The sequence below is a fragment of the Oncorhynchus kisutch genome, linkage group LG7 (assembly GCF_002021735.2).
Source record: "Oncorhynchus kisutch isolate 150728-3 linkage group LG7, Okis_V2, whole genome shotgun sequence".
Taxonomy (NCBI): Eukaryota; Metazoa; Chordata; class Actinopteri; order Salmoniformes; family Salmonidae; genus Oncorhynchus; species Oncorhynchus kisutch.
Window position 1 is genome coordinate 22,324,852 of NC_034180.2, and position 24,757 is coordinate 22,349,608.

A 24,757-nucleotide genomic window follows, 5' to 3' on the forward strand; every position below is an offset into this window, starting at 1 on the left:
ACAAACAACAATATACTGAGTAAACTATGATATTTTTTAATTGGATTGGATAGTTCAATCATTTTGAGACAGGTGAAGAGAGGTAAACTTATATTCAGATAGATACGCTGGTGTCATAAACCTGAAGCATTAGATGAGAGGCCTGGGCTAATCATTCAAAGAGAGACCTTTGTCCCCTGGCCCTGCCTAACCCTGCAGCCTAACCCTGTGTGTGTGTGTGTGTGTGTGTGTGTGTGTGTGTGTGTGTGTGTGTGTGTGTGTGTGTGTGTGTGTGTGTGTGTGTGTGTGTGTGTGTGTGTGTGTGTGTGTGTGTGTGTGTGTGTGTGTGTGTGTGTGTGTGTGTGTGTGTGTGTGTGGCCTAACCCTACCTAGTAACCCTGTCTTATCTAGGCGCCTCCAGGCAGGAGAGGATAACCCGTGAGGTTAGCCTCTCACTCTGTACCTCCTGTGATAGTGGAGTTAAGAGGCAGGAGGGGAGGGGAGGGAGAGGTGGGAAATAAAGACTGTGTGAGTGTGTCAGAGAGAAATAAAGTTTGTGCTGGTTTCTCCACTCTGCGTGTGTCAGTCTCGGCGTTAGCCAGCCCATGCTCAGGGTCCTGTAGTGATATAGTGGGGTGACGTGATGCTTCATTCAGCCATTCACAATGGTGGGGCTTTGAAGAGCCCCCAACCCCTTTGTCCGCAAAACAATAGTGTCGGACAGATGGCCCGGGCAGACCCAAGCAAGACTCACACACACACACACACCCCTCTACCCCCTCCAACCCGGTTCAGACAGTGACAGGGGTACAGCTTAACCCCCCCCCCCCCCCCGTCGCTCTGTCTGGAATGATCTAACAGGCTTCTCAATCACAGAAGCCAAACAATGATGATTAGCTAACAGAACACAGAATCTCTAGACCGAATACTAGCATTTCTACATTTCTATTCGGATACCACACACACCTTTCAGGGAGGGTGTGACAGTGGCAGGTAGCCTTGAAGTTAAGAGCGTTGGGCAAGTTACAGAAAAGTTGCTGGTTCGAATCCCCGAGCCGGCTAGGTGAAAAGTCTGTGGATGTGCCCTCGAGCAAGGCACTTAACCCTAAATGCTCCTGTAAATCTCTCTGGATAAGAGTGTCTTCTGAATGACTCAAATGTAAAATGGCTGCTCTTTAGGTGAGACAGTGAGAAAAGGGGAGGGAGCGATAGAGAAAGAGAGGATGAGACAGATCCGGTGGGATTAAGAGATTGGTCAGATTAAACCAAGAGGCCAACTGCAGGCTCAGGAGAAGCCAATCTGTTTTTTATTGCTTTTGACTTCCTTCATATTTCACACCAAACACATGGAATAATCCAAACAAAACTGGGGTTGACCCTAGCAAAACGGGGATTGACCCTAGCAAAACTGGGGTTGACCCTAGCAAAACGTGGGTTGACTCTAGCAAAACTTGTAACGGTTTTCTTGAGTTGAAGGAGAGGCGGACCGAAACAGTCCTATCTGGTGCCACAAACACAAAGACAGGAACAATCACCCACAAAACCCAACACAAAACAGGCTACCTAAATATGGTTCCCAATCAGAGACAATGACTAACACCTGCCTCTGATTGAGAACCATATCAGGCCAAACATAGCAATAGACAAATCAGACACACAACATAGAATGCCCACCCAGCTCACGTCCTGACCAACACTAAAACAAGGAAAACACACACGAACGATGGTCAGAACATGACAAAACTGGGGTTGACTCTCGCAAAACTGGGGTTGACCCTAGCAAAACTGGGGTTGACTCTAGCAAAACTGGGGTTGAATCTAGCAAAACTGGGGTTGACTCTAGCAAAACTGGGGTTGACTCTAGCAAAACTGGGGTTGAACCTAGCAAAACTGGGGTTGACCCTAGTAAAACTGGGGTTGACCCTAGCAAAACTGGGGTTGACTCTAGCAAAACTGGGGTTGACCCTAGCAAAACTGGGTTTGACTCTAGCAAAACTGGGGTTGACCCTAGCAAAACTGGGGTTGACCCTAGTAAAACTGGGGTTAACCCTAGCAAAACTGGGGTTGACTCTAGCAAAACTGGGGTTGACCCTAGCAAAACTGGGGTTGACCCTAGCAAAACTGGGGTTGACTCTTGCAAAACGTGGGTTGATGCTAGCAAAACTGGGGTTGACTCTAGCAAAACTGGGGTTGACTCTAGCAAAACTGGGGTTGACCCTAGCAAAACTGGGGTTGACCCTAGCAAAACTGGGGTTGACTCTAGTAAAACTGGGGTTGACCCTAGCAAAACTGGGATTGACTCTAGCAAAACTGGGGTTGACCCTAGCAAAACTGGGGTTGACCCTAGCAAAACTGGGGTTGACCCTAGTAAAACTGGGGTTGACCCTAGCAAAACTGGGGTTGACTCTAGCAAAACTGGGGTTGACCCTAGCAAAACTGGGTTTGACTCTAGCAAAACTGGGGTTGACTCTAGCAAAACTGGGGTTGACCCTAGCAAAACTGGGGTTGACCCTAGTAAAACTGGGGTTAACCCTAGCAAAACTGGGGTTGACTCTAGCAAAACTGGGGTTGACCCTAGCAAAACTGGGGTTGACCCTAGCAAAACTGGGGTTGACTCTTGCAAAACGTGGGTTGATGCTAGCAAAACTGGGGTTGACTCTAGCAAAACTGGGGTTGACCCTAGCAAAACTGGGGTTGACCCTAGCAAAACTGGGGTTGACTCTAGTAAAACTGGGGTTGACCCTAGCAAAACTGGGATTGACTCTAGCAAAACTGGGGTTGACCCTAGCAAAACTGGGGTTGACCCTAGCAAAACTGGGGTTGACTCTAGCAAAACGTGGGTTGATGCTAGCAAAACTGGGGTTGACTCTAGCAAAATGTGGGTTGATGCTAGCAAAACTGGGGTTAACTCTAGCAAATGGCTTCTAGCCCCGTATTTCTTCCCCTGCTATACCTGATTCATGGATGAATTGGTTATCTCTCTTTCTCACTCTCTCAAAAACACATCACTGTCTTCCATTAGCCACTAGTGGAATGCTTGGCAACTGATGTGAATCAGAATGACCTAAAACAAATCTATAAATAATCCCGTAACAGACAGTCTGTCACATCTAAATGGAGGATTTGGCCCTGGTGACTGCATGGTGAGGTTATTCAACTCATTGACCCTGGTGAGGTTGCTCATCCATCCACATGCTTACATAACAGGCCCTGCCATCCTGTCTGGCTGCAGTGTCTTGTGGAAAGGCCACTCTGAATCAGCCACACCCTCGTGGGGTTAAAAGCCAGCAACACCCTCTATAGCACGGTCTATACCATTCATACTTACAAACTCAAACATACACACATACCTTTCGTTCATTCACCCTAGCCCTTACTCTCACCTACTCTCTTACCTACTCTCTCCCTCTTTTGTTCTACCGGTCCTCTGGGATCAATCAACCGGCAGATAATCGTTGGTTGCTATGGCATTCCCACGACTACCACCTCCTGGCCATGCGAGACCAGCCAATCCCAGCCTCCCGCTCCCCTTTGACCCCCTTTTCCCTCCAATGAGGTCACTTTCCCCATGAGAGAGAGAGAGAGAGAGATTTTTTTTTTATGTGGAAAAGAGGTAGAGAAAGAGGGATAGGGAAAGATGACGAAAACAAAATGTCCCCTGTGAAATTCTATGCCTCCATATGACTAGCTAGCTAATTAATTCAATCTGAGCAGCCCACATTCTACTGCTAGAGAGTGGAAAGTTCCATAACATCCATATATTTCTTTACTTAACGCTGAGTTCATATTTCCTGTAGGCCCTCTACAGTGCTGTGGCTGCTCTAACAAAGTGAACTATTTCCTAGCTGCCTCAAACTCTACAGGTGTGTGCTCATGTAACGGAATGCTTGGGGATTTGAGAATACACACGGCTTCCTGTTGTAGTGTGACACTAATGAGCGCTGTTGAGAAGAGCCCATGTTGTCACAATGTTTCTGTAGGGTTTCCTGGGTGTGTCCCTTTCACACGGTGAAACCCAGTGAGATCCAACTTCCTCTCTGGTCTGCGGAGGAATGTGGTGGATCCTGACACGGCAGCTTTTTTGAACACACACAGATCTAGGATCAGAATAGCACAACGCCTGTGTCTGTTTCACCAACTTTCTTGTGTTATTACTCTGCTAAGTATTCTTGTGGCTCCCACAATCAAGAAAGCAATGTTTCCTGCCATACACCAGAACGGTCTTCCGATAAAGTTGAAATTGTCCAACCTACCATTAGGAAAACATTGCTATAAATGAGCCATCCTGGAAGTATAGAACGCTCCAGAGAATTGCGATATGAAAAGCAATTGTGATAGTCATATAGTTTCCATCTCAAGAGTCGTGTTTGGATTTAATGGGTTTCAACATGATAAAAATCAATTTCAATATATTTATATTGCCCCCCTCCACTTCCACTGTGAGACAGATGGAAATGAGAAGAGATTCAGTTTCCTGAGTTTGACAGCTCTGGGAAAATGCATGAAGCGATATTAAAACAATATTGAAGTCATAAAATAAATGATTGTGACTTCTGGCAAGGCTCTGATATGAATCTATTATAAAAGTCTTTCAAAACCAAATGTTGTTTAGCTCAGTAAAGGAAGAGTTCCTCTGGAATGGTCTCCGGCGATGCACACACACAAACGCACGCGCACACATGCAGACACACACACACACACACACACACACGTATGGGTCTGACCAACTAGCTACATTACAAGCTGATCAGGTCCTGTTCTGTCAATAAGACTGTAAGTGATGACCATAACCCTAACAAGCCCTTAGCGTTACTGCATCGAATCATGGATCGTGGAGAGAGAGAGACAGTAGGAGGAGTTTGAGGAAATAGAGATAGGGGGGTTCCTGATCCTTTCTGCCATTTGCACGTCTCGGTAAGTCTCACATTGAAGGAAATTATCCCAGCCGAGTCGCTTTCCTCTGATCCTTGACCAACAATCCTATTCTGAGACACTTTATGAATCCAGATCCTGATGATCTATCACTGTCTCACCGAGCCTGCCCAAGTCTCAGTGTCTGGTCTGGGTCCACAAGACGCCAACTAAAGTCAAAAACACCCCAGTAATCTGCAACCCAAGCCTCCAGCCTCCCTGTTGGCTCTCACTCCATGTCCATCTGTCCAACCCAGACCTTCCACATGCAGACACTGTGGGCTGAGACCAGCGTTTGTGTGTGTGTGTGTGCGTGTCCAATTACTGACCAAGGGAAAACCATAGAGTGGCCCTCTACAATCAATCAGTCAATATATACCTTGTTTCCTCAATCTGCATGGTTTAAATCAAAGAGGTTACTCACCCTTCAGAGGGTAAACATTCTTAACCTGTCTTTCATTGGCTCATACATACCCACAAAGGTCTTCCTTACGCAGTGTCATTATCACAACAACAGAGACAAGCGCTTTCGCTTCTCTCCCTGGGCTATAAATCATTCGAAGCAGACCGAGCACTAACCATGCTAGCAGTAACAATAACACATGCATACATGCACAGGGCCAAGAGGCAGTTCGTTCACATAAACAAGAAGTAGAATCTCAGGGAAGTTGAACTGAAACGGATCCATTCATCCATCCATTCATCCATCCATTCACTGGGACAGGAAACCCAAGCTCCTCCGTCAACAAACACACAGCCGTCCTCAATGTAAACAAATGACCCTGCTTTGTCTGTGGAATAACAAACTGTATTTGGATCGGACAGCCAAATAACAGGCTTATCACACTTCAATTACCAAACTGAAAATAAACCAAATGCAACTTTTATTTAGACAGTCTTATATAGTAAATATATGTTGACAAATGGACATGTGGAGACAAACTCCCCATCTAGGTCCTCTGTCCCAGAAAATGTTCTGGACATTGTGTCTTTCAATTGTTTACAAAACTCTCCAAGAAAACTCGATAACTATCTGAGATGTGTATTTCTCCCTCTACAAGTGTTGACAAGGTTGCAGTCTCCAGTCTATTGTTAGTGGCTGTCTGAGCTGGGAATGGACAGGTTAATTACAGACTGTTGTAGCAGTCAACACCAGACCAGCCAGGCTGTTTCTGCAACCCAAAAGGCGCCCTAGTCCCTTTATAGTGCACTATTTTTGACCAGGGCCCATATGGCTCTGGTCAAAAGCAGTGCACTATATAGGGAAGAAAGTGACATTTGGGATGGCCCACTCTGTATGTGTGTGGAGGGAGTGAAAACAGACAGTGTAACGAGTGCGCTGAGAGTCGGGGAGCAAGTTCAGGGAGTGAGTGTTTTAATATATCAAATAAACAATAACCACGAAACAAAATGCACCGACGTGAAAGTCAATAACACCTGAGGAAAGAACCAAGGGGAGTGACAGATATAGGGAAGATAATCAAGGAGGTGATGGAGTCCAGGTGAGTGTTATGAGGCGCTGGTGCGCGAAAAGATGGTGACAGGTGTGCGGGATAATCAGCCGCCTGATGACCTAGAGGCCGGAGAGGGAGTAGACCTGACAGACAGATAGATTATTGTGTTCTTTATACGGTGAGGTCTGAACAGCAGGGAGTCAGCTGGAACTCTGAGAACCTCGGACTCAGCGGAAAAAAAACACTTGAGGCAAAGCTTGCGCACAATAAAACAAGGTTGGTTGACTCCTGCTCTTCACTGTGTGTCTCTTCAACTAGAGCTTGTGAGGGTCTGCTGGTCTACGGTGTGTTACAATGAAAGAAAGATCATGTTTTTTTATGTTTCTTTCCATCATCTTCTTCGCGTGCACATAGCAGCAATTATGGACACCCAGGACATGCATACTGTACCTGTAGATATAGAACTGTGTACCCACATTGCTACATTCAGGGAAACCAGCTCACAACCTCAGCAGTTCTGATTAATTTATTCCGGAATCAGAATTCTGTGAAAACAACATCTGCTTTTGGTTTGTTCCGTTGGTTCCAGAACGTCCCATAGATGTTTGGCAGCCGGAATAGCTTTGATCTCCGTCGCAGTTTCATGTTACTGACCCAAAAACGCATGACTAAACAGGTAGTGACATGGTGTATTATACAACACAGACAGACATAGCTGTGACCTGGGTACGGATGACCTGGTGAGTATTGGGGCATAAATTATCCCAGTAGGTCATTCTTTCACTGAGGCGTGGGGATTACATGGTCACACGAGATATATGGCTTCCTGAAAGAGGGACAAGGGATTCAATGTGGGCATCCCAAATTACACCCTATTCCTTATATAGCGCACTACTTTTGACCAGAGCCGGAGCACTATATAGGGAATGGGGTGCCGTTTGGGACGCAGACAATGACTCCCCTAGATCTCATGGGATCTTAAAGGATCCCAACAACCAGGAATGAGCAACATGACCAACAAACACTCTAAAGGCTTCATACTCATTTGAGATCTGTGCTCAAACCTTTTGTGTGGAAATAATACATTGATGTCAACAGGAGATTTGAATGAAAATGTCAGTTATGTTCATGGTTCTTAAATAAAGATTCAGCCCGAAGACCCCAACTCCTGCACCAGTCAAAAGGCTGAGGAGCTAAGCCAAGCTAACAGTTACCAGATCCTCAGCCTCTATAATAGTCATCTGTTTTAATGGCATGTTAGAAAAGAGCTTGTTGTCTGGAGATGCTCTTTCTAACCCCTCTAAGTGTGCCCTAACCCCTCTAAGTGTGCCCTAACCCCTCGTAAACAGGGATGAAGTGGTCGGCGGGCTGGAGACCTGGACCTCTCTCTCTACCGCTACTGGGGAATCCAGGAGATCCCATACACAGGGCTGACCGGGCGGGCAACTCGGCACAAGGCAACTCGACTCTCTCTCTCTCCCTCTCTCTCTCTCTAGCCATGGGAAGTGGGGGCTGAAACATCATCTGAAAGTTGAAATAGGACCCAAACTTCAATACGACCCCAAATGGGATGGCAGATTGAGCACCATCCATCCCTAGGTTGGCTGGCTGGGAGGTCTGAATGTTCTCATTCCTAGCCACCTTTTTTCTGGAATGTTCTCCTGTTTGAAATGTTCATGCCTCCGACGAGGAGGAGTAGTAAGGATCGGAGGACCAATGCGCAGCGTGGTACGTGTTCATGCCTCCGACGAGGAGGAGTAGTAAGGATCGGAGGACCAATGCGCAGCGTGGTACGTGTTCATGCCTCCAACGAGGAGGAGTAGTAAGGATCGGAGGACCAATGTGCAGCGTGGTACGTGTTCATGCTCTTTATTAAAACAAGCGAACACTGAAACAAAACAATAAACGACACAGAAAATAACCAACCGAAACAGTTCCGTGTGGAACACACAGACACAGAAAATAAACACCCACCAAACACAAGTGGGAAAAGGCTACCTAAGTATGATTCTCAATCAGAGACAACTAACGACACCTGCCTCTGATTGAGAACCATACCAGGCCAAACGCAAAAACACAACATAGAAAACGGAACATAGACAACCCACCCAACTCACGCACTGACCATACTAAAACAAAGACATAACAAAGGAACTAAGGTCAGAACGTGACGATGCCTGTAACTGAGGATTCATTCCACAATGACTTACAAGAAATTGGACTGTCGTAAAACAATAACAGACACACCTTGGGCCTGCAGTGTGCACATAAACACAAACACACACACACACATCAAAGAGGGCCGATGCTGTTATAGCATTTTTTACACTAGGCTGGCTGGGTGGATAGTGTGACAGATTTGAAAAGCTTTTAATTTTATTGCTGGGTCTGGATGTGTATTGACTTTCCCACTAAGCCTAATCGCTGTGGGTTTTCGAGTTATTTACGGTGCTAAGTGCTAAGGTGGGCTAAGTGAGTCCTGAGAAAAACAACCTCAAATTCAAAAAATCTATAATTCTGTTCAAAACCAGTAATGACATGTACAGAAATAAATATGTGTTAGATCAATCCACACATACTGTATGTAAGTTCTGCGCACATGCACCCGCACACACACACACACACACACACTATTTTGAGTCTGCCATGTTAATCAGCGTGACCATGTTCACCATGTTCTTATAGAGGATCACAATTCAACATCATGATGATTATCATTTGGCTGGACAACAAAATCTGATTTAGGATAAATACTTTAGGATAAATACTACTGTAGATGAGGCCCATAAATAGACATCCATCCACATATGTTTCATAGAAATCCCAAAATGGTTTATTCTGAAGGATTGACAGGATTAACAGTGCCATGTTTCACAAGAAAACATACACTAGGACTACAGTATTTACTGTTGATAGTTCAACCCAGGCCTTGGTCAAACACATTATGTACGAGAAAGGATTTGATGTGCCATGGATTAAACCCTCTCCTTCTCCATCCCAGCCAGCCAGAGAGAGACAGTCACCACTCAGGCCTGAGTTACATCCAAGCCCCTCTCAGTCAGGCCTTTTGTTCTCTCTCTCTCTCTCTCTCTGCCGCTCTCTCTCTCTCTCTCTCTCTCTCTCTGCCTCTCTATCTCTGCCTCTCTATCTCTGCCTCTCTATCTCTGCCTCTCTCTCTGCCTCTCTCCCTCCCTCTCGATCTCTCTACAATTCAGCAGCGTCCAGGCTGTGGGAACCAAAGTAAGGGTGGGGGGAGAAGGGGAGGGGCACTGAGTGCAACAGGCAGAGAAAGGGGGTTCAGGGTTTGGACGGAGAGTGAGAACAAGTGCAACAGGAGGAGTGAGGAAAAGTAAAAGAGAAAGAGAGGGGGTGAGAGAGCGGGAGTGAGAGCCTGATAGAGAGTGAGAAGAAGCGCAACAGGGGATGAGCGAGAGGAGAGAGAGAGAATAAATGACAGTAAATAAGTGAGTGAGCGAGTGAAAGAAAGACCCATTGATCAAAGTTTGGGGGTGGTGGGGTGGTGGTGGAGGAGGAGGAGGGCAGCTGGGAAGCAGGACACAGGAGCTGAACACAACAGAGACGGCTGAACAAAGACCTCCACAGCCCCATCCACAGAACTACACACACAGCGCCACACACAGCCCCCGATCCTGGCTCTACACTACCTGATCAAACACTGTCATCATCCAGGGAGTGAGCCAAGGCCCGAGACAGGGTAAAACCAAACACACACAGAGCCGTACCACAGAGCGCACAGCTTTGCACCGCAAACTATTTAGACTGTCTAATCACCTCAAAGCAGTGTGAAGTACACAGTTATTCAGTTATCCATTAGTTGGACCGCACCCATTCCTGATGGGCATTCTTCTTAAGTTTATTATTCCTGATTATAATTATGAAATTATTTAAAAAACTTGTAAAGAACCTAAAATAAGTGTGTATATACCGTATAGCATCAATAGAACAACAAAAAAGTGGATGAAGTGAAATTCCCACACTGTTGAGGCAACAAAAAAGAGCAAGATGGTGGGAGAAAGAAGCCTTTTCAGAAAGAACCTTGTTCAGTCTCACATGAGAACTACAGTAAGCTTTTAGTCCAGTAATACACTTAAATAAACATAGAAACGGTGTCCTTGCTGATTGACTAGCACCTTGGGCGTGTACAGTAGATTGTAAATAATAGGTGGTGGGCCGTAGCAAGCTATCTGCTTTAGTTCTCGAGATGATCGATCTCTGTCAAGGGAGGAGATGGTTTTTACATATTGTGTATATTTATTCATTCTGAACACATTTCTGTTTGTTGGAAATGTAAATTCTTGCAATTTATTTTGCAGAAAACATACTTTTATATCCGTTAGCTGAACAGGAAAACACAACTTGTGTACTATCTCTGCTGATCACGTCTGCCAATCACGTTATCCGTATCTAAGGTAGTAGATAGCTGGAGACAGCTCGAGAGAGAGAGAGAGAGATCTCCGTATGCCAATCACGTTATCCGTATCTAAGGTAGTAGATAGCTGGAGACAGCTCGAGAGAGAGAGAGAGAGATCTCCGTCTGCCAATCACGTTATCCGTATCTAAGGTAGTAGATAGCTGGAGACAGCTCGAGAGAGAGAGAGAGATCTCCGTCTGCCAAACACGTTATCCGTATCTAAGGTAGTAGATAGCTGGAGACAGCTCGAGAGAGAGAGAGAGAGAGAGATCTCTGTCTGCCAATCACGTTATCCGTATCTTATGTAGTAGATAGCTGGAGACAGCTCGAGAGAGAGAGAGAGAGAGATCTCCGTCTGACAATCTGCAATTAGGTCAAGTATTATTTATTTTTTGTCATCTAACTATTTAGTTATATTAACGTGATACCATCAATGCAAGCTGTAAAACGACTCCCAACTTAGAACGCAGCAACCTTAGTAGTGTAGCTAGCTTCTAGTTAGCTAGCTAGTTACAACAAGTTGATGTGTTACTAGCTAGCAGGAGCAGATAGCTTTATCGTTAGCTAGCATGTCTTTCCAGGACAAGGAGCGTTTTTAGATAGCAGTTTATTCAAAGTCATAATTTAAAACTACAAAAATCTATAGGACAGGTAGTGTATAGCTAATATAGTCATCAAGGTAGGTGTCACGCCCTGACCTTAGAGAGCTTTTTATGTCTCTATTTTGGTTTGGTCAGGGTGTGATTTGGGTGGGCATTCTATGTTCCTTTTTCTATGTTTTGTATTTCTTTGTTTTGGCCGGGTATGGTTTTCAATCAGGGACGGCTGACTATCGTTGCCTCTGATTGGGAACCATACTTGGGTAGCGTTTTCCCTCCTATGTTTTGTGGGTAGTTATTTTCTGTTTAGTGTTTTTTGCACCTGACAGGACTGTTTAGGTTTCGTTTATTCTCTTTGTTATTTTGTTATAGTGTTCAGTTTAAATAAAAAGTCATGAACACTTACCCCGCCGCGCTTTGGTCCGATTCCTCCTCTTCAGACGACGACACCCGTTACAGTAGGACCCACTAATTTCATTCATGCTGACGAAATGCCACATAATCCAGCTCACAAACTCCATTATTGTGCTTTCACTTTTGTCTCACATGATCTAGTCGGCTCTCCTGTGTCCTGCTCCCAGAGATCAACCAAATGCTATTCACCAAGCATGGGCTGATTCATTCACCTGTGAGCAGAACCATCCTACTGCAGTTTGAACTAGCCCTGCATTTTGAAGACCGCATTTTGCCTGTTTTCTTTGTGGGTTTTGTCTGACACAGTCTCATGCATTTTAGAGTTGAAGAACTCCAACTATGTTGAAGACTAAATTCAATGTAGAATCAGTTTAACAGGTGGCAAACAGATGAATTGACTCTTGTAACATGCAGTGGTGATAATTACATTGTCCCCATCAGGAGCCCAGGCGTTGGCCATACATGGTGGAGTTCTCATCTCTGGACCACACAAGCTTTAGATTACATTCTGCTAAGGCATTTGTTTTCTCTCTACATCGATCAGCTACATTGGTGACCAGGGTGGGATCCTTTCGATACGACTACGGGGCCTGGGCACACAAATGCTCCTAGACAGAATACTGAAGCATTCGTTGATGATAGTTGTATCATCTCCATCAGAGGCCCGGGCTTTTGGCATCGATGGTAAAGCTCTCATTTCTGGACTGTAACATTGTAAGCTTGTGCCGTCCACGGCACTTGAAATACATTGGTTGTTAGGTTACAGTAGATTTAGATACTTCAAATACTGCCTGAGACACCTTTGCTATCTGTTTCCATACACATTAAATGGTGAAACACTATTTGTGACGGTGTTCTTTGTTCGAATGTATTTGTATGAAACGTACATTATGGAAAACATGCCAGTGTTAGCTAGTGTTGATTTTTCAGTGTGACATTTCTAGTGTTGATTTTTCAGTGTGACATTTCTAGTGTTGATTTTTCAGTGTGACATTTCTAGTGTTGATTTGGGTGTTAAATGAACTCTGTAAGTGTTAAATGAACATGGATTGGTGCAAAAGAACCCCAGTGTTGGTGTTAGTAACCAGTGTTAAAACTAAACCACGCCCATCACTATTTCCCTGTATACTCTATTTCAGGTTGATTTGTTTTTCTTGTTTGTTTAATATCTCTGTTTTTACATGTACATTGATTGATTAATTCATCTTATGCTACTCACATATACAAACTGATTTTTCTAAACTAATTAAATTTGTTACTTGGACTTATTACCACTGAAATGGTTGTTCCAATTTAGATGGTTTTGGTAAACTCCTATTTTAAATTTCCCTGTCAGGCAGTCATTCTGAATACAAATTGAGTGAATAAACACTTTAAATGTTGGCCAACTCTGGCTCGATCCCAATACGAATTACACATCACTTTTTAAGACAGCATAATGTGACTTGCAGGTAAACCTAGGATCTCAAAATAAGGCCCTATTAAATACTTGTATTGTGTTGAATAATTACATTTGAATGAAAGCAATTTGTTTAGTATCTCACTTGGAGAAGGACAAAAAAAAGACTGCAACCATATATCTGTCACTAACAACTACAGTCAAGGGTGGTACCTCTACAATTCACCAGAAAGGCAAAGCACTCTGGGAAACACAAAAATAAGGCTTTACACTAAGCGGTGTGTCCATTTAACACTGAGAAGTGTGGATCTGTATAGACACAGGACCATAGTTCAATTTTATGAAAATTAATCATTTAAACCATCTAAATATGCATTTTCACACTCACTGAATATTTAGTATTTGAAACCCAAACATTCATTTACCAACTGCTTGTTCTATAACCGTACAGGCTCTTTATCATTCTCCATACCTTTAAATTCCAATGCATCCAACATTATACATGCCCACCATGATATTGAGAAGCTGCTATTTGAGATCTCATCTGGTATTGGCTAATATGCATATGTCTCTTGTCGCTTTTAAACCTCCGTTCTAGCATACATGACACACAGCTTTTTATCGACATGCTTTTTTGGGGTGTTCCATGCAAATGATATGATCAAATGTTTCTTTAAGCCTGCAGCTAGCTACTTGTAATGAGACAATCATGCCAAAACATGATTCAAAATGTAATTCACTGACAGAGCGATGGCTCATGAAACACTAGCTTCATGAGCAGGCACAATGACATTTACAGTATTAGCTGGCTGGCTAGGCTAGTCAACTGTAAACAGCAAACTGTAACACATTAAAATTGACCCCCCCCCCCCCCCCCCCCTTTGCTGCTATAACAGCCTCCACTCTTCTGGGAAGGCTTTCCACTAGATGTTGGAACATTGCTGCGGGGACTTGCTTCCATTCACAAGAGCATTAGTGAGGTCTGGCACTGATGTTAGGCGATTAGGCCTGGCTTGCAGTCAGCGTTTCAATCATCCCAAAGGTGTTCGAAGGGGTTGTGGTCAGGGCTCTGTGTAGGCCAGTCTAGTTCTTCCACGCCGATCTCAACAAACTATTTCTGTAATGACCTCACTTTGTGCACGGGGGAATTGTCATGCTGAAACAGGAAAGGTCCTTGGAAGCACAGAATCGTCTAGAATGTCATTGTATGCTGTAGCGTTAATATTTCCCTTCACTGGAACAAAAGGGCCTAGCCCAAAACATGAAAAACAGCCCCAGACCATTATTCCTCCTCCACCAAACTTTACAGTTTGCACTATGCATTGGGGCAGATAGCGTTCTCCTGGCATCCGCCAAAACCAGATTTGTCCGTTGGACTGCCAGATCGTGAAGCGTGATTCATCACTCCAGAGAACGCATTTCCACTGCTCCAGAGTCCAATGGCGGTGAGCTTTACACCACTCCAGCCGACACTTGGCATTGCGCATGGTGTTCTTAGGATTGTGTGCGGCTGCTCGGCCATGGAAACCATTTCATGAAGCTCCCGACTAACAGTTATTGTGCTGACATTGTTTCCAGCGGACGTTTGGAACTTTGTAGGGAGTGTTGCAACCGAGGACAGCTCATTTTTATGCGGTACCCACTTTAGCACTCTGAGGTCCGGTTCTTTGAGCTTGTATGGCCTACCACTGCGCGGCTGAGCCGTTGTTGCTCCTAGACGTTTCCACTTCATAATAACAGTACTTACAGTTGACTGGGGCTTCTCTAACAGTGTAGACATTTGACAAACTGACTTGTTGGAAAGGTGGCATCCTATGACGGTGCCACATTGAAATTCACTGAGCTCTTCAGTAAGGTCATTCTACTACCAAGTTTTGTCTTTGGAGATTGCATGGTTGTGTGCTCGATTTTATACACCTGTCAGCAATGGGTGTGGCTGAAATAGCCGAAGCCACTAATTTGAAGGGGTGTCCACATACTTTGTATATATAATCTTATTTCAGTCTTTGGGAGAAAGCATTATTTCATCTTAACACACTGACAGCAGATCAGAGGCTATTTTTACATCTTAGAAACAGGCCATTGGCTGCCTTCATCACAAGGGGTATCTACAGGAGTTCTGATTGGTTCCAAGTTTATTCCGTTTGCAAATTTGCCTGAGCAGACAGTGTTGAAATATACTTTTTTTTCTGAGAAAATGTGCATGAATTAAAGGTGCAACAAATTTGACAATAAAGATAAGAATATTTCCTTGTCATATACAAAAAGACGTACTCCTCCCTCGACCGATCAGCTTCACTGTTTTCGGCATCTGCCCAGAGACCTTTATTTAACTAGGTAAGTCAGTTAAGAACAAATTCTTATTTACAATGACAGCTTACATTAGTACCCCAGGTCATCTTAGGTTTCATTACATACAGTCGAGAAGAACTACTGAATATAAGATCAGCGTCAACTCACCATCAGTACGACCAAGAATATGTTTTTCGCGACGCGGATCCTGTGTTCTGCCTTACAAACAGGACAACGGAGTGGATCCCATGCAGCGACCCAAAAAAACGACTCCGAAAAAGAGGGAAACGAGGCGGTCTTCTGGTCAGACTCCGGAGACGGGCACACCGTGCACCACTCCCTAGCATTCTTCTTGCCAATGTCCAGTCTCTTGACAACAAGGTTGATGAAATCCGAGCAAGGGTAGCATTCCAGAGGGACATCAGAGACTGTAACGTTCTTTGCTTCACGGAAACATGGCTCACTGGAGAGACGCTATCCGAGGCGGTGTAGCCAACGGGTTTCTCCACGCATCGCGCCGACAGAAACAAACATCTTTCTGGTAAGAAGAGGGGCGGGGGCGTATGCCTTATGGCTAACGAGACATGGTGTGATGAAAGAAACATACAGGAACTCAAATCCTTCTGTTCGCCTGATTTAGAATTTAGAATTTGCAAACTGGAAACCATTTATCCGGAGGCTGCATTCATTGTAGCTGGGGATTTTAACAAGGCTAATCTGAAAACAAGACTCCCTAAATTTTATCAGCATATCGATTGCGCAACCAGGGGTGGAAAGACCTTGGACCATTGTTACTCTAACTTCCGCGACGCATATAAGGCCCTGCCCCGCCCCCCTTTCGGAAAAGCTGACCACGACTCAATTTTGTTGATCCCTGCCTACAGACAGAAACTAAAACAAGAGGCTCCCACGCTGAGGTCTGTCCAACGCTGGTCCGACCAAGCTGACTCCACACTCCAAGACTGCTTCCATCACGTGGACTGGGATATGTTTCGTATTGCGTCAGATAACAATATTGACGAATACGCTGATTCGGTGTGCGAGTTCATTAGAACGTGCGTTGAAGATGTCGTTCCCATAGCAACGATTAAAACATTCCCTAACCAGAAACCGTGGATTGATGGCAGCATTCGCGTGAAACTGAAAGCGCGAACCACTGCTTTTAATCAGGGCAAGGTGTCTGGTAACATGACCGAATACAAACAGTGCAGCTATTCCCTCCGCAAGGCTATCAAACAAGCTAAGCGTCAGTACAGAGACAAAGTAGAATCTCAATTCAACGGCTCAGACACAAGAGGCATGTGGCAGGGTCTACAGTCAATCACGGACTACAGGAAGAAATCCAGCCCAGTCACGGACCAGGATGTCTTGCTCCCAGGCAGACTAAATAACTTTTTTGCCCGCTTTGAGGACAATACAGTGCCACTGACACGGCCTGCAACGAAAACATGTGGTCTCTCCTTCACTGCAGCCGAGGTGAGTAAGACATTTAAACGTGTTAACCCTCGCAAGGCTGCAGGCCCAGACGGCATCCCCAGCCGCGCCCTCAGAGCATGCGCAGACCAGCTGGCCGGTGTGTTTACGGACATATTCAATCAATCCCTATACCAGTCTGCTGTTCCCACATGCTTCAAGAGGGCCACCATTGTTCCTGTTCCCAAGAAAGCTAAGGTAACTGAGCTAGCACTCACTTCCGTCATCATGAAGTGCTTTGAGAGACTAGTCAAGGACCATATCACCTCCACCCTACCTGACACCCTAGACCCACTCCAATTTGCTTACCGCCCAAATAGGTCCACAGACGATGCAATCTCAACCACACTGCACACTGCCCTAACCCATCTGGACAAGAGGAATACCTATGTGAGAATGCTGTTCATCGACTACAGCTCGGCATTCAACACCATTAGTACCCTCCAAGCTCGTCATCAAGCTCGAGACCCTGGGTCTCGAGCCCGCCCTGTGCAACTGGATACTGGACTTCCTGACGGGCCGCCCCCAGGTGGTGAGGGAAGGCAACAACATCTCCTCCCCGCTGATCCTCAACACTGGGGCCCCACAAGGGTGCGTTCTGAGTCCTCTCCTGTACTCCCTGTTCACCCACGACTGCGTGGCCACGCACGCCTCCAACTCAATCATCAAGTTTGCGGACGACACAACAGTGGTAGGCTTGATTATCAACAACGACGAGACGGCATACAGGGAGGAGGTGAGGGCCCTCGGAGTGTGGTGTCAGGAAAATAACCTCACACTCAACGTCAACAAAACTAAGGAGATGATTGTGGACTTCAGGAAACAGCAGAGGGAACACCCCCCTATCCACATCGATGGAACAGTAGTGGAGAGGGTAGCAAGTTTTAAGTTCCTCGGCATACACATCACAGACAAACTGAATTGGTCCACTCACACAGACAGCATCGTGAAGAAGGCGCAGCAGCGCCTCTTCAACCTCAGGAGGCTGAAGAAATTTGGCTTGTCACCAAAAGCACTCAAGCACACAAACTTCTACAGATGCACAATCGAGAGCATCCTGGCGGGCTGTATCACCGCCTGGTACGGCAACTGCTCCGCCCTCAACCGTAAGGCTCTCCAGAGGGTAGTGAGGTCTGCACAACGCATCACCGGGGGCAAACTACCTGCCCTCCAGGACACCTACACCACCCGATGTTACAGGAAGGCCATAAAGATCATCAAGGACATCAACCACCCGAGCCACTGCCTGTTCACCCCGCTATCATTCAGAAGGCGAGGTCAGTACAGGTGCATCAAAGCAGGGACCGAGAGACTGAAAAACAGCTTCTATCTCAAGGCCATCAGACTGTTAAACAGCCACCACTAACATTGAGTGGCTGCTGCCAACACACCGACACTGACACTGAATCAACTCCAGCCACTTTAATAATGGGAATTGATGGGAAATGATGTAAATATATCACTAGCCACCTTAAACAATGCTACCTTATATAATGTTACTTACCCTACATTATTAATCTCATATGCATACGTATATACTGTACTCTATATCATCGACTGCATCCTTATGTAATACATGTATCACTAGCCACTTTAACTATGCCACTTTGTTTACATACTCATCTCATATGTATACACTGTACTCGATACCATCTACTGTATCTTGCCTCTGCTGCTCTGTACCATCACTCATTCATATATCCTTATGTACATATTCTTTATCCCCTTACACTGTGTATAAGACAGTAGTTTTGGAATTGTTAGTTAGATTACTTGTTGGTTATTACTGCATTGTCGGAACTAGAAGCACAAGCATTTCGCTACACTCGCATTAACATCTGCTAACCATGTGTATGTGACAAATAAAATTTGATTTGATTTGATTTGAGCCTAGGAACAGTGGGTTAACTGCCTTTTTCAGCAGCAGAACAACAGACTTGTACCTTGCCAGCTCAGGGATTCAAACTAGCAACCTTTCGGTTACTGGCCCAAAGCTCTAACCACTAGGCTGCCTGCCACACCTATATGATGAACTCACACATAGGCACACACACAAACACAAACGGCGTGCCAGATAAATGGGATGTACAGTATATCACAGACACATACACAACTAGAAGAGGACCGGCTGCCACTTTAAGATGACACACACAGCTGTGAGAAAGCGTCCGTTGCCCGGGCCTTTTCCTCTGATGCAGCGGTGGAATTAATCTTGGGGATTTACAGTCAGGACTATTCTCAACAAGTGGGCTCTCTCATCTTACATATATTCCCACACACACACACACACACACACACACACACACACACATACACACGAGAGGCTAAAACTGCAACTGAAACAGCCCTCCCACATGGTCCGGCTAGTAAATAAAAGCAGCGGGTAAAACTGACAGCGACACAGTAGCACCTCCTTCCCCTCAGCCTCAGCGGCTGATTTAATAGGCCAAAGATCACAGGGAACCAATAAACAGGCTATAACTCTTTGATTGACAGCCACAGGCAATCCCACAAGGACCTCTGCTTCACAGAGAGAGAATGCTGGAGGTGAGGCATCAGCCTTGGTCGGGATAGAAGGTCAACAACATATGAGTGAGAAGGACTGGCTGACTCTTGACCAGCAGAGAAAGAGAAAACAATTAGGTTATTACAAGTTATGATATGGTTCATTAACATCTAACCATGTAATAACGCAATAATAACTAGGTAAATAGCTTAGTTGAACATTAACTGTTAATTAATGTCTATACATGTTTGACAGGTAGGACAAGCCAGTGCTGAACCATACCAAATAGGTTTTGGATCTGTGACACTGTGACAATGAACCAATCAGAATTCACCAGCCAGCCAGGAGCTTAGCAGCTTGTGCCAACACCAGGCCACATTATTATTCACGCAACAGTGGCACTATGATCAATACAGTTTGTCCATCAACGTATTCAATAGCAAAGGCCCCATACAGGGCTGTATGCCCACACTAACAATTGCTTTGTCACGGCGACCACCAGCCATTTCACACATTGGATGCGTCCCAAATGGCACCCTATTCTCGATGGAAACAGGTTGCCGTTTTGGACACGTTGAGCTCTGGGCAAAAGTAGTGCACTGTGTAGGGAATAGGGTGCTATTTGGGACGCGACACATTGATTAGCCTTAACCGTATGGACAAAAGAGCCACACATAAGGGCACACTGCTTCAGTATCGTCTGTACTGTAGCTGTATTGATGTGATGCATTGTCCAGCCAACTATCCTCACTGTAGCATATGAGTTTATCATCTGGTGAAAAGGGGGGTTTGAGGGACTCGGGAGTAGGACTATTGGACAAATAGGATAGAGGTAGTTTAGGACGAGGGAGTGGAAGGTGAGGGGATAGTGTTAAGTGCATATCTAAGATAAGATAAAGACTTTATCTGGTTGATAGGAAGGATCCATTAGTAGACTGGGTCATTTCAACTCTTCAACAAAGAGCTAGATGTCTATGAAGTTAAACAGGCCTTGTCTAAAAGTTGAACACAGTTTGACTGCTATGAGGCCTGGCCTGGGTCATACTTAAAATGTCAGCAGATGGACAGTTTGCAGAGCTCAGTCAGTGGGTTCTGTATTGATTTGAACAAGGTGACTTACTGAGGCGACTTAGCACCATGTCGCCCTTGCCCTGCTGCTCGCTGAGAGGAGGGCGTTAGTTAGAGTGCGTCCCAAGTGGCACCTTATTCTCCATATAGTGCATTACATTTGATCAGAGCCTTATGGATCCTGGTCAAAAGTAGTGCACTATAAAGGGAATAGGGCGCCGTTTGGGACACACCCTCAGTTAAATAATCCTCATTAGGTCTGCCATGCAGCACAGAGTTGAGGTAATTAGAGACGCCATCTGTCCAGGACAAGGACCGTTTACCGTCAACACTGTCACCATCAACACTGTCAACATGACGGTGGCCATCTTAGTCTCGAGGAACCAAACACCATGGCTGTGTCCCTGATGGATACGTTTGTGACACCATCTGTGACTCCTCTCAGTAACACCATCACGTGACCCCTTAACCACCAAAGTCAATTGACAAAAACAATCAACAAAGTCCACATGGATACACTATGAAGTGTAGCTTCAGTCTAACTGCCCGTTTCATTATGAAACGACCTTCTTCAAATATGTATGATATATTGCAGGCATTAGTGTTTTATTGTATGTTTCCTGGTACCCACTCACTACTTAGCTAGCACGCGTGTTCAAAGTTTGTGTCTTCTGCTTATCGCCTCTCCAGTGTGTAGGGTCCTCCAGACTGAAAAAGAGAGACAGCAGTGTGTGTGTGTATCTGGTGACCCACAGTACAGGAGAACTGCTGTGCTGGCATTTCACACCGTGACCATGTGTTTAATGGTTTCCCTACAAACCCGGAGAGCAAACATCCCCTCGAGCCGTGCAGCGAGGGGTGTGTGTGTGTGTGTGTGTGTGTGTGTGTGTGTGTGTGTGTGTGTGTGTGTGTGTGTGTGTGTGTGTGTGTGTGTGTGTGTTTCTTCGCTTCCTCAATGTAAACATGATGACTGAAGTATCCGTCTATTCTCAGTCTACTTTCAGTCTTGTCAGTCAATAATGTACTGACACCTCTAAACCAACTCTGCAGAGGTTCCTGAACCTGAACCACCATCACCAACATCCATCAACATCCATCACGTTCAACACACTCTCAAACACTCTTGTGAATACTAGCTGCAACTATTAAAGTCATGCTCCAGAGCTTTTATATAATTTCAGCCAATAGTTTTGAAAGTAGTGCTTACAAGCCAAAACGGGTCCTCGAAAATTGTGTACTACGTGATTGTGATATGTTAAGTCCTGCAACAACAAAAAATTATATATATATATATATATATATATTTTTTTTTTTTGTGCAATTCGGATATGTTACGAATTCCAATGAATACAATAAATCCATCAAATCTTGTCAAGCATTTTCCTTGAAGTACCTTCGTGGACAGGATGTGTGGAAAGGTGTGAGGATGAGGAAATTCACCGGAATTACCCACATCCACATATTTTTACATCCCTTATCTACCACTCATCACTAACAGCACTGTGAAATTCCTCTGGACCCGGTCAGACCAGTGTTATTACTATGTAACAGGGCATGACAGGCAGGCCTAGTTAACTTTTCAAGGAGATGTTTAAGTATAGTATACTAGCTGACAATGAACAGACAAATAAGCATCTTACACATTTTACATTAGGTTGCACTGCACATGAGTGTCTTGTGACAGAGGACACAGGGCAAACATTTGGTTGTAGGTGCCTGACGAGATTAGATTGAAATGCTGAGCGCAATCAAAGGCGGGGAGGAACATTGTTTTAAAGACTTTTCAGGTTTTTGACTCACAGGCCAGAAGGTCATACATGGCCTGGGCGTGTCCCTGGCCTGACTCCTATCTGAAAGGACTGCTATTATCATGTCACTGGAACACTGATGTCAAACAGGTGTGAGGGAAGGGCATCAGTATGACAAGTGGGGTGGTAAAATTATATTCCCTAATCCCTATATAGTGCACTACAAGGCTCTGGTCAAAAGTAGCCCTAGTATATCGTTTTTGGATAGGGCTTCAATTCACACCTCCAAGTAACTTGTGTTCTAGGCTATAGGCATATTAAACTCTCCTTCACTTTCTCTACTCACACACCCAGCTAGGGTAGATTCCTAATGGCTCATGTTTCATATGCAGGCTATACATTCAACAAATATATCATCTCAACCATTTATGCATGTTAGGCCTATAACAAACTAAAGATGTAGCCTGTAAAATGAAGATCCTCATCATCATCAATATTAAGGGGAACATTGGGGATCTTGTAGCACTCTGTAGATAGAATCACCCACAGATATCCTAGAATTCATAGGATTCTATATGTACAGTCATTATTATATGGACTCACCATTCAGTCCATTAGGAATGCGCAGGTGGATGTGTGACGCCAGCGATAGGTCGTCCATAGACCTCCGCAGGGATGCTATTTTTCCCTCGTTTGGCTTGTGTACGTGGTTGTGGTGGTGGTCAGGACTACCGGCGCTGCCGGTGCTGGAGGTACTGCTCCCGTCCCCGACGTCCCTAACGGTTCCCGTGCCCCCGTTCAGGTTGGTCAGGCTGGACTGGGAATCTATGGAGCTCCGTGACCCGGCTCCGTTCCTCTCCTCATCCAGCATCAGAATGATCTCTTTCAGTTCCAGGTTCTCCCGCATCACAGAGTCCTGGTTGGCTTCCAGATCCTTCAGCTTCTGATGGTACACCCCGACATCCTTCCACATCGATCCGGCGGTGTAGCGGCCGAAGCGTTGCCACTCCCGTGACAGCTTCTTACCCTTCTGTCGGTCGTCGTCCAGGAAACAGCAGAGCTCCCGGAGTTCGTGGTTATCATCCTGAAGCTTCTGGTTGATCTCTTTGAGGCTGCGGATCTCATGGAGATGGACCTGTAGTCTCCGGTTCACATCTTTCATCATGTTCCCGTGCTCCACCATTAAGTACATTTTCTCGTTATCCGTTTTCCGTAGCCTCCTGATCAGCTCGTCTTTGCCGAGCCTGGAGAGCTCCTCTCCGGAGAGCTTGCTTAAGTCATCCCGCAACGGTCCGCCTGGGGCATTTTTGGCCATGTTCCCCTCCTGATGTTGCGCTATATTGGTGAGTTCGATGGTAGCTTACAGTGTCCGAATCTATAGGATGTCTAACCGAGCCTCAACGGTGACTTTGTAAAAGAAAATCAAATCCATGATAGATGAAATTATTCCAATGCGACATGAAGGGTAAAGATTAATTCAACACTGGGCAGGAATGTGGAGCCTAATAAAAGCGCCTTGGAGCTAAGCAGGTGACCCAAATTGGCAGGCAAGCAGGCAGGCAACAGAACCGTAATCCCCTTGTAAAATTCTGCAAAATCGCAAAAAAACAGTTTTTCGTTTTCATCCCGGTACCTCCTCTCTGAGACGCCTAACTCGCTTTAACGCACTGGACAGACGCGGAGAGAGGCGGTCTTCTTGGACACCGGATTCACCAACCACAGACTGGGAAGGATCTCCCACAGCCTCGCTGATCGTCAACAAGCGCTGCGTAAATCCGTGATGTCAGAGGTCGCGTGTGTCCACAGCACGGGCTTGCTTTCAGCCAGCCAATATTCAAAAGAAAGTTCCAGAAATGTTCCAATTAAGCAATCCCGCGGACGAGCTCGTATATAAATTCCTCATTTTCAAGTAAGCCGAAAGTGCACACTATGGATACATTATAGCATTCTCGTTAAATGTTGTCCTCCATCATGGCAGTTAGGTTGGAATCTGATGGATTAAACTCGCCCTCTCCTCTCCTCATCCTGTGGCAGCTTCGAGCTGAACGCCTCGATCCCACCGAGAGTGAACCATTTTGGTACACCAGAAGGACATTCATTTCCAATGGAACGCTGCGTTTTCCTTACAGCATTGCGTTGCAGAGGCAGTTGCAGTGCGTTATGTGTGGTGAACACATTATGCTTACCAATCAAACACACCGACAGCGTCAATGCGCAAAATAGTACGCAGCACCATCTGGATATGTGTGCAACAAAAGTTCAACATTCACCTTCTGCTACCATTTCTGTCAAGCCATCTACTCATACATTTTGAAGCATATGTTTTGTTTTATTTACTTAAAATATATATATGTTTTGGCCTAAAGTGAATATTCTGGCTGCCTCTCTTTTTCAAATGATTGATCTGTGGAAATTCGCCATATATCTAATCACATATAATTTTATCAGTAAGGAGAAGTCTTTTGATTGGTACAGCTTAGTT

At 45.2% G+C, this 24,757-nt stretch overlaps 1 protein-coding gene across 2 annotated transcripts in view; it reads right to left on the reverse strand.

Annotated features, from left to right (window-relative positions):
- Window positions 1–24,402, reverse strand: part of ccdc85ca (coiled-coil domain containing 85C, a) — a 59,322-nt gene extending 34,920 nt beyond the window's left edge. The window contains exon 1 of one of the 2 annotated variants that reach the window (XM_031828673.1): window positions 22,879–24,402. In XM_031828673.1, the coding sequence (XP_031684533.1) occupies window positions 22,879–23,590 (712 nt within the window). In that variant the 5' untranslated portion in view covers window positions 23,591–24,402. The remainder of the gene's footprint in view (window positions 1–22,878) is intronic. The other variant, XM_020487087.2, reaches the window with a different exon arrangement.
- Between the last annotated feature and the right edge of the window lie 355 nt (window positions 24,403–24,757).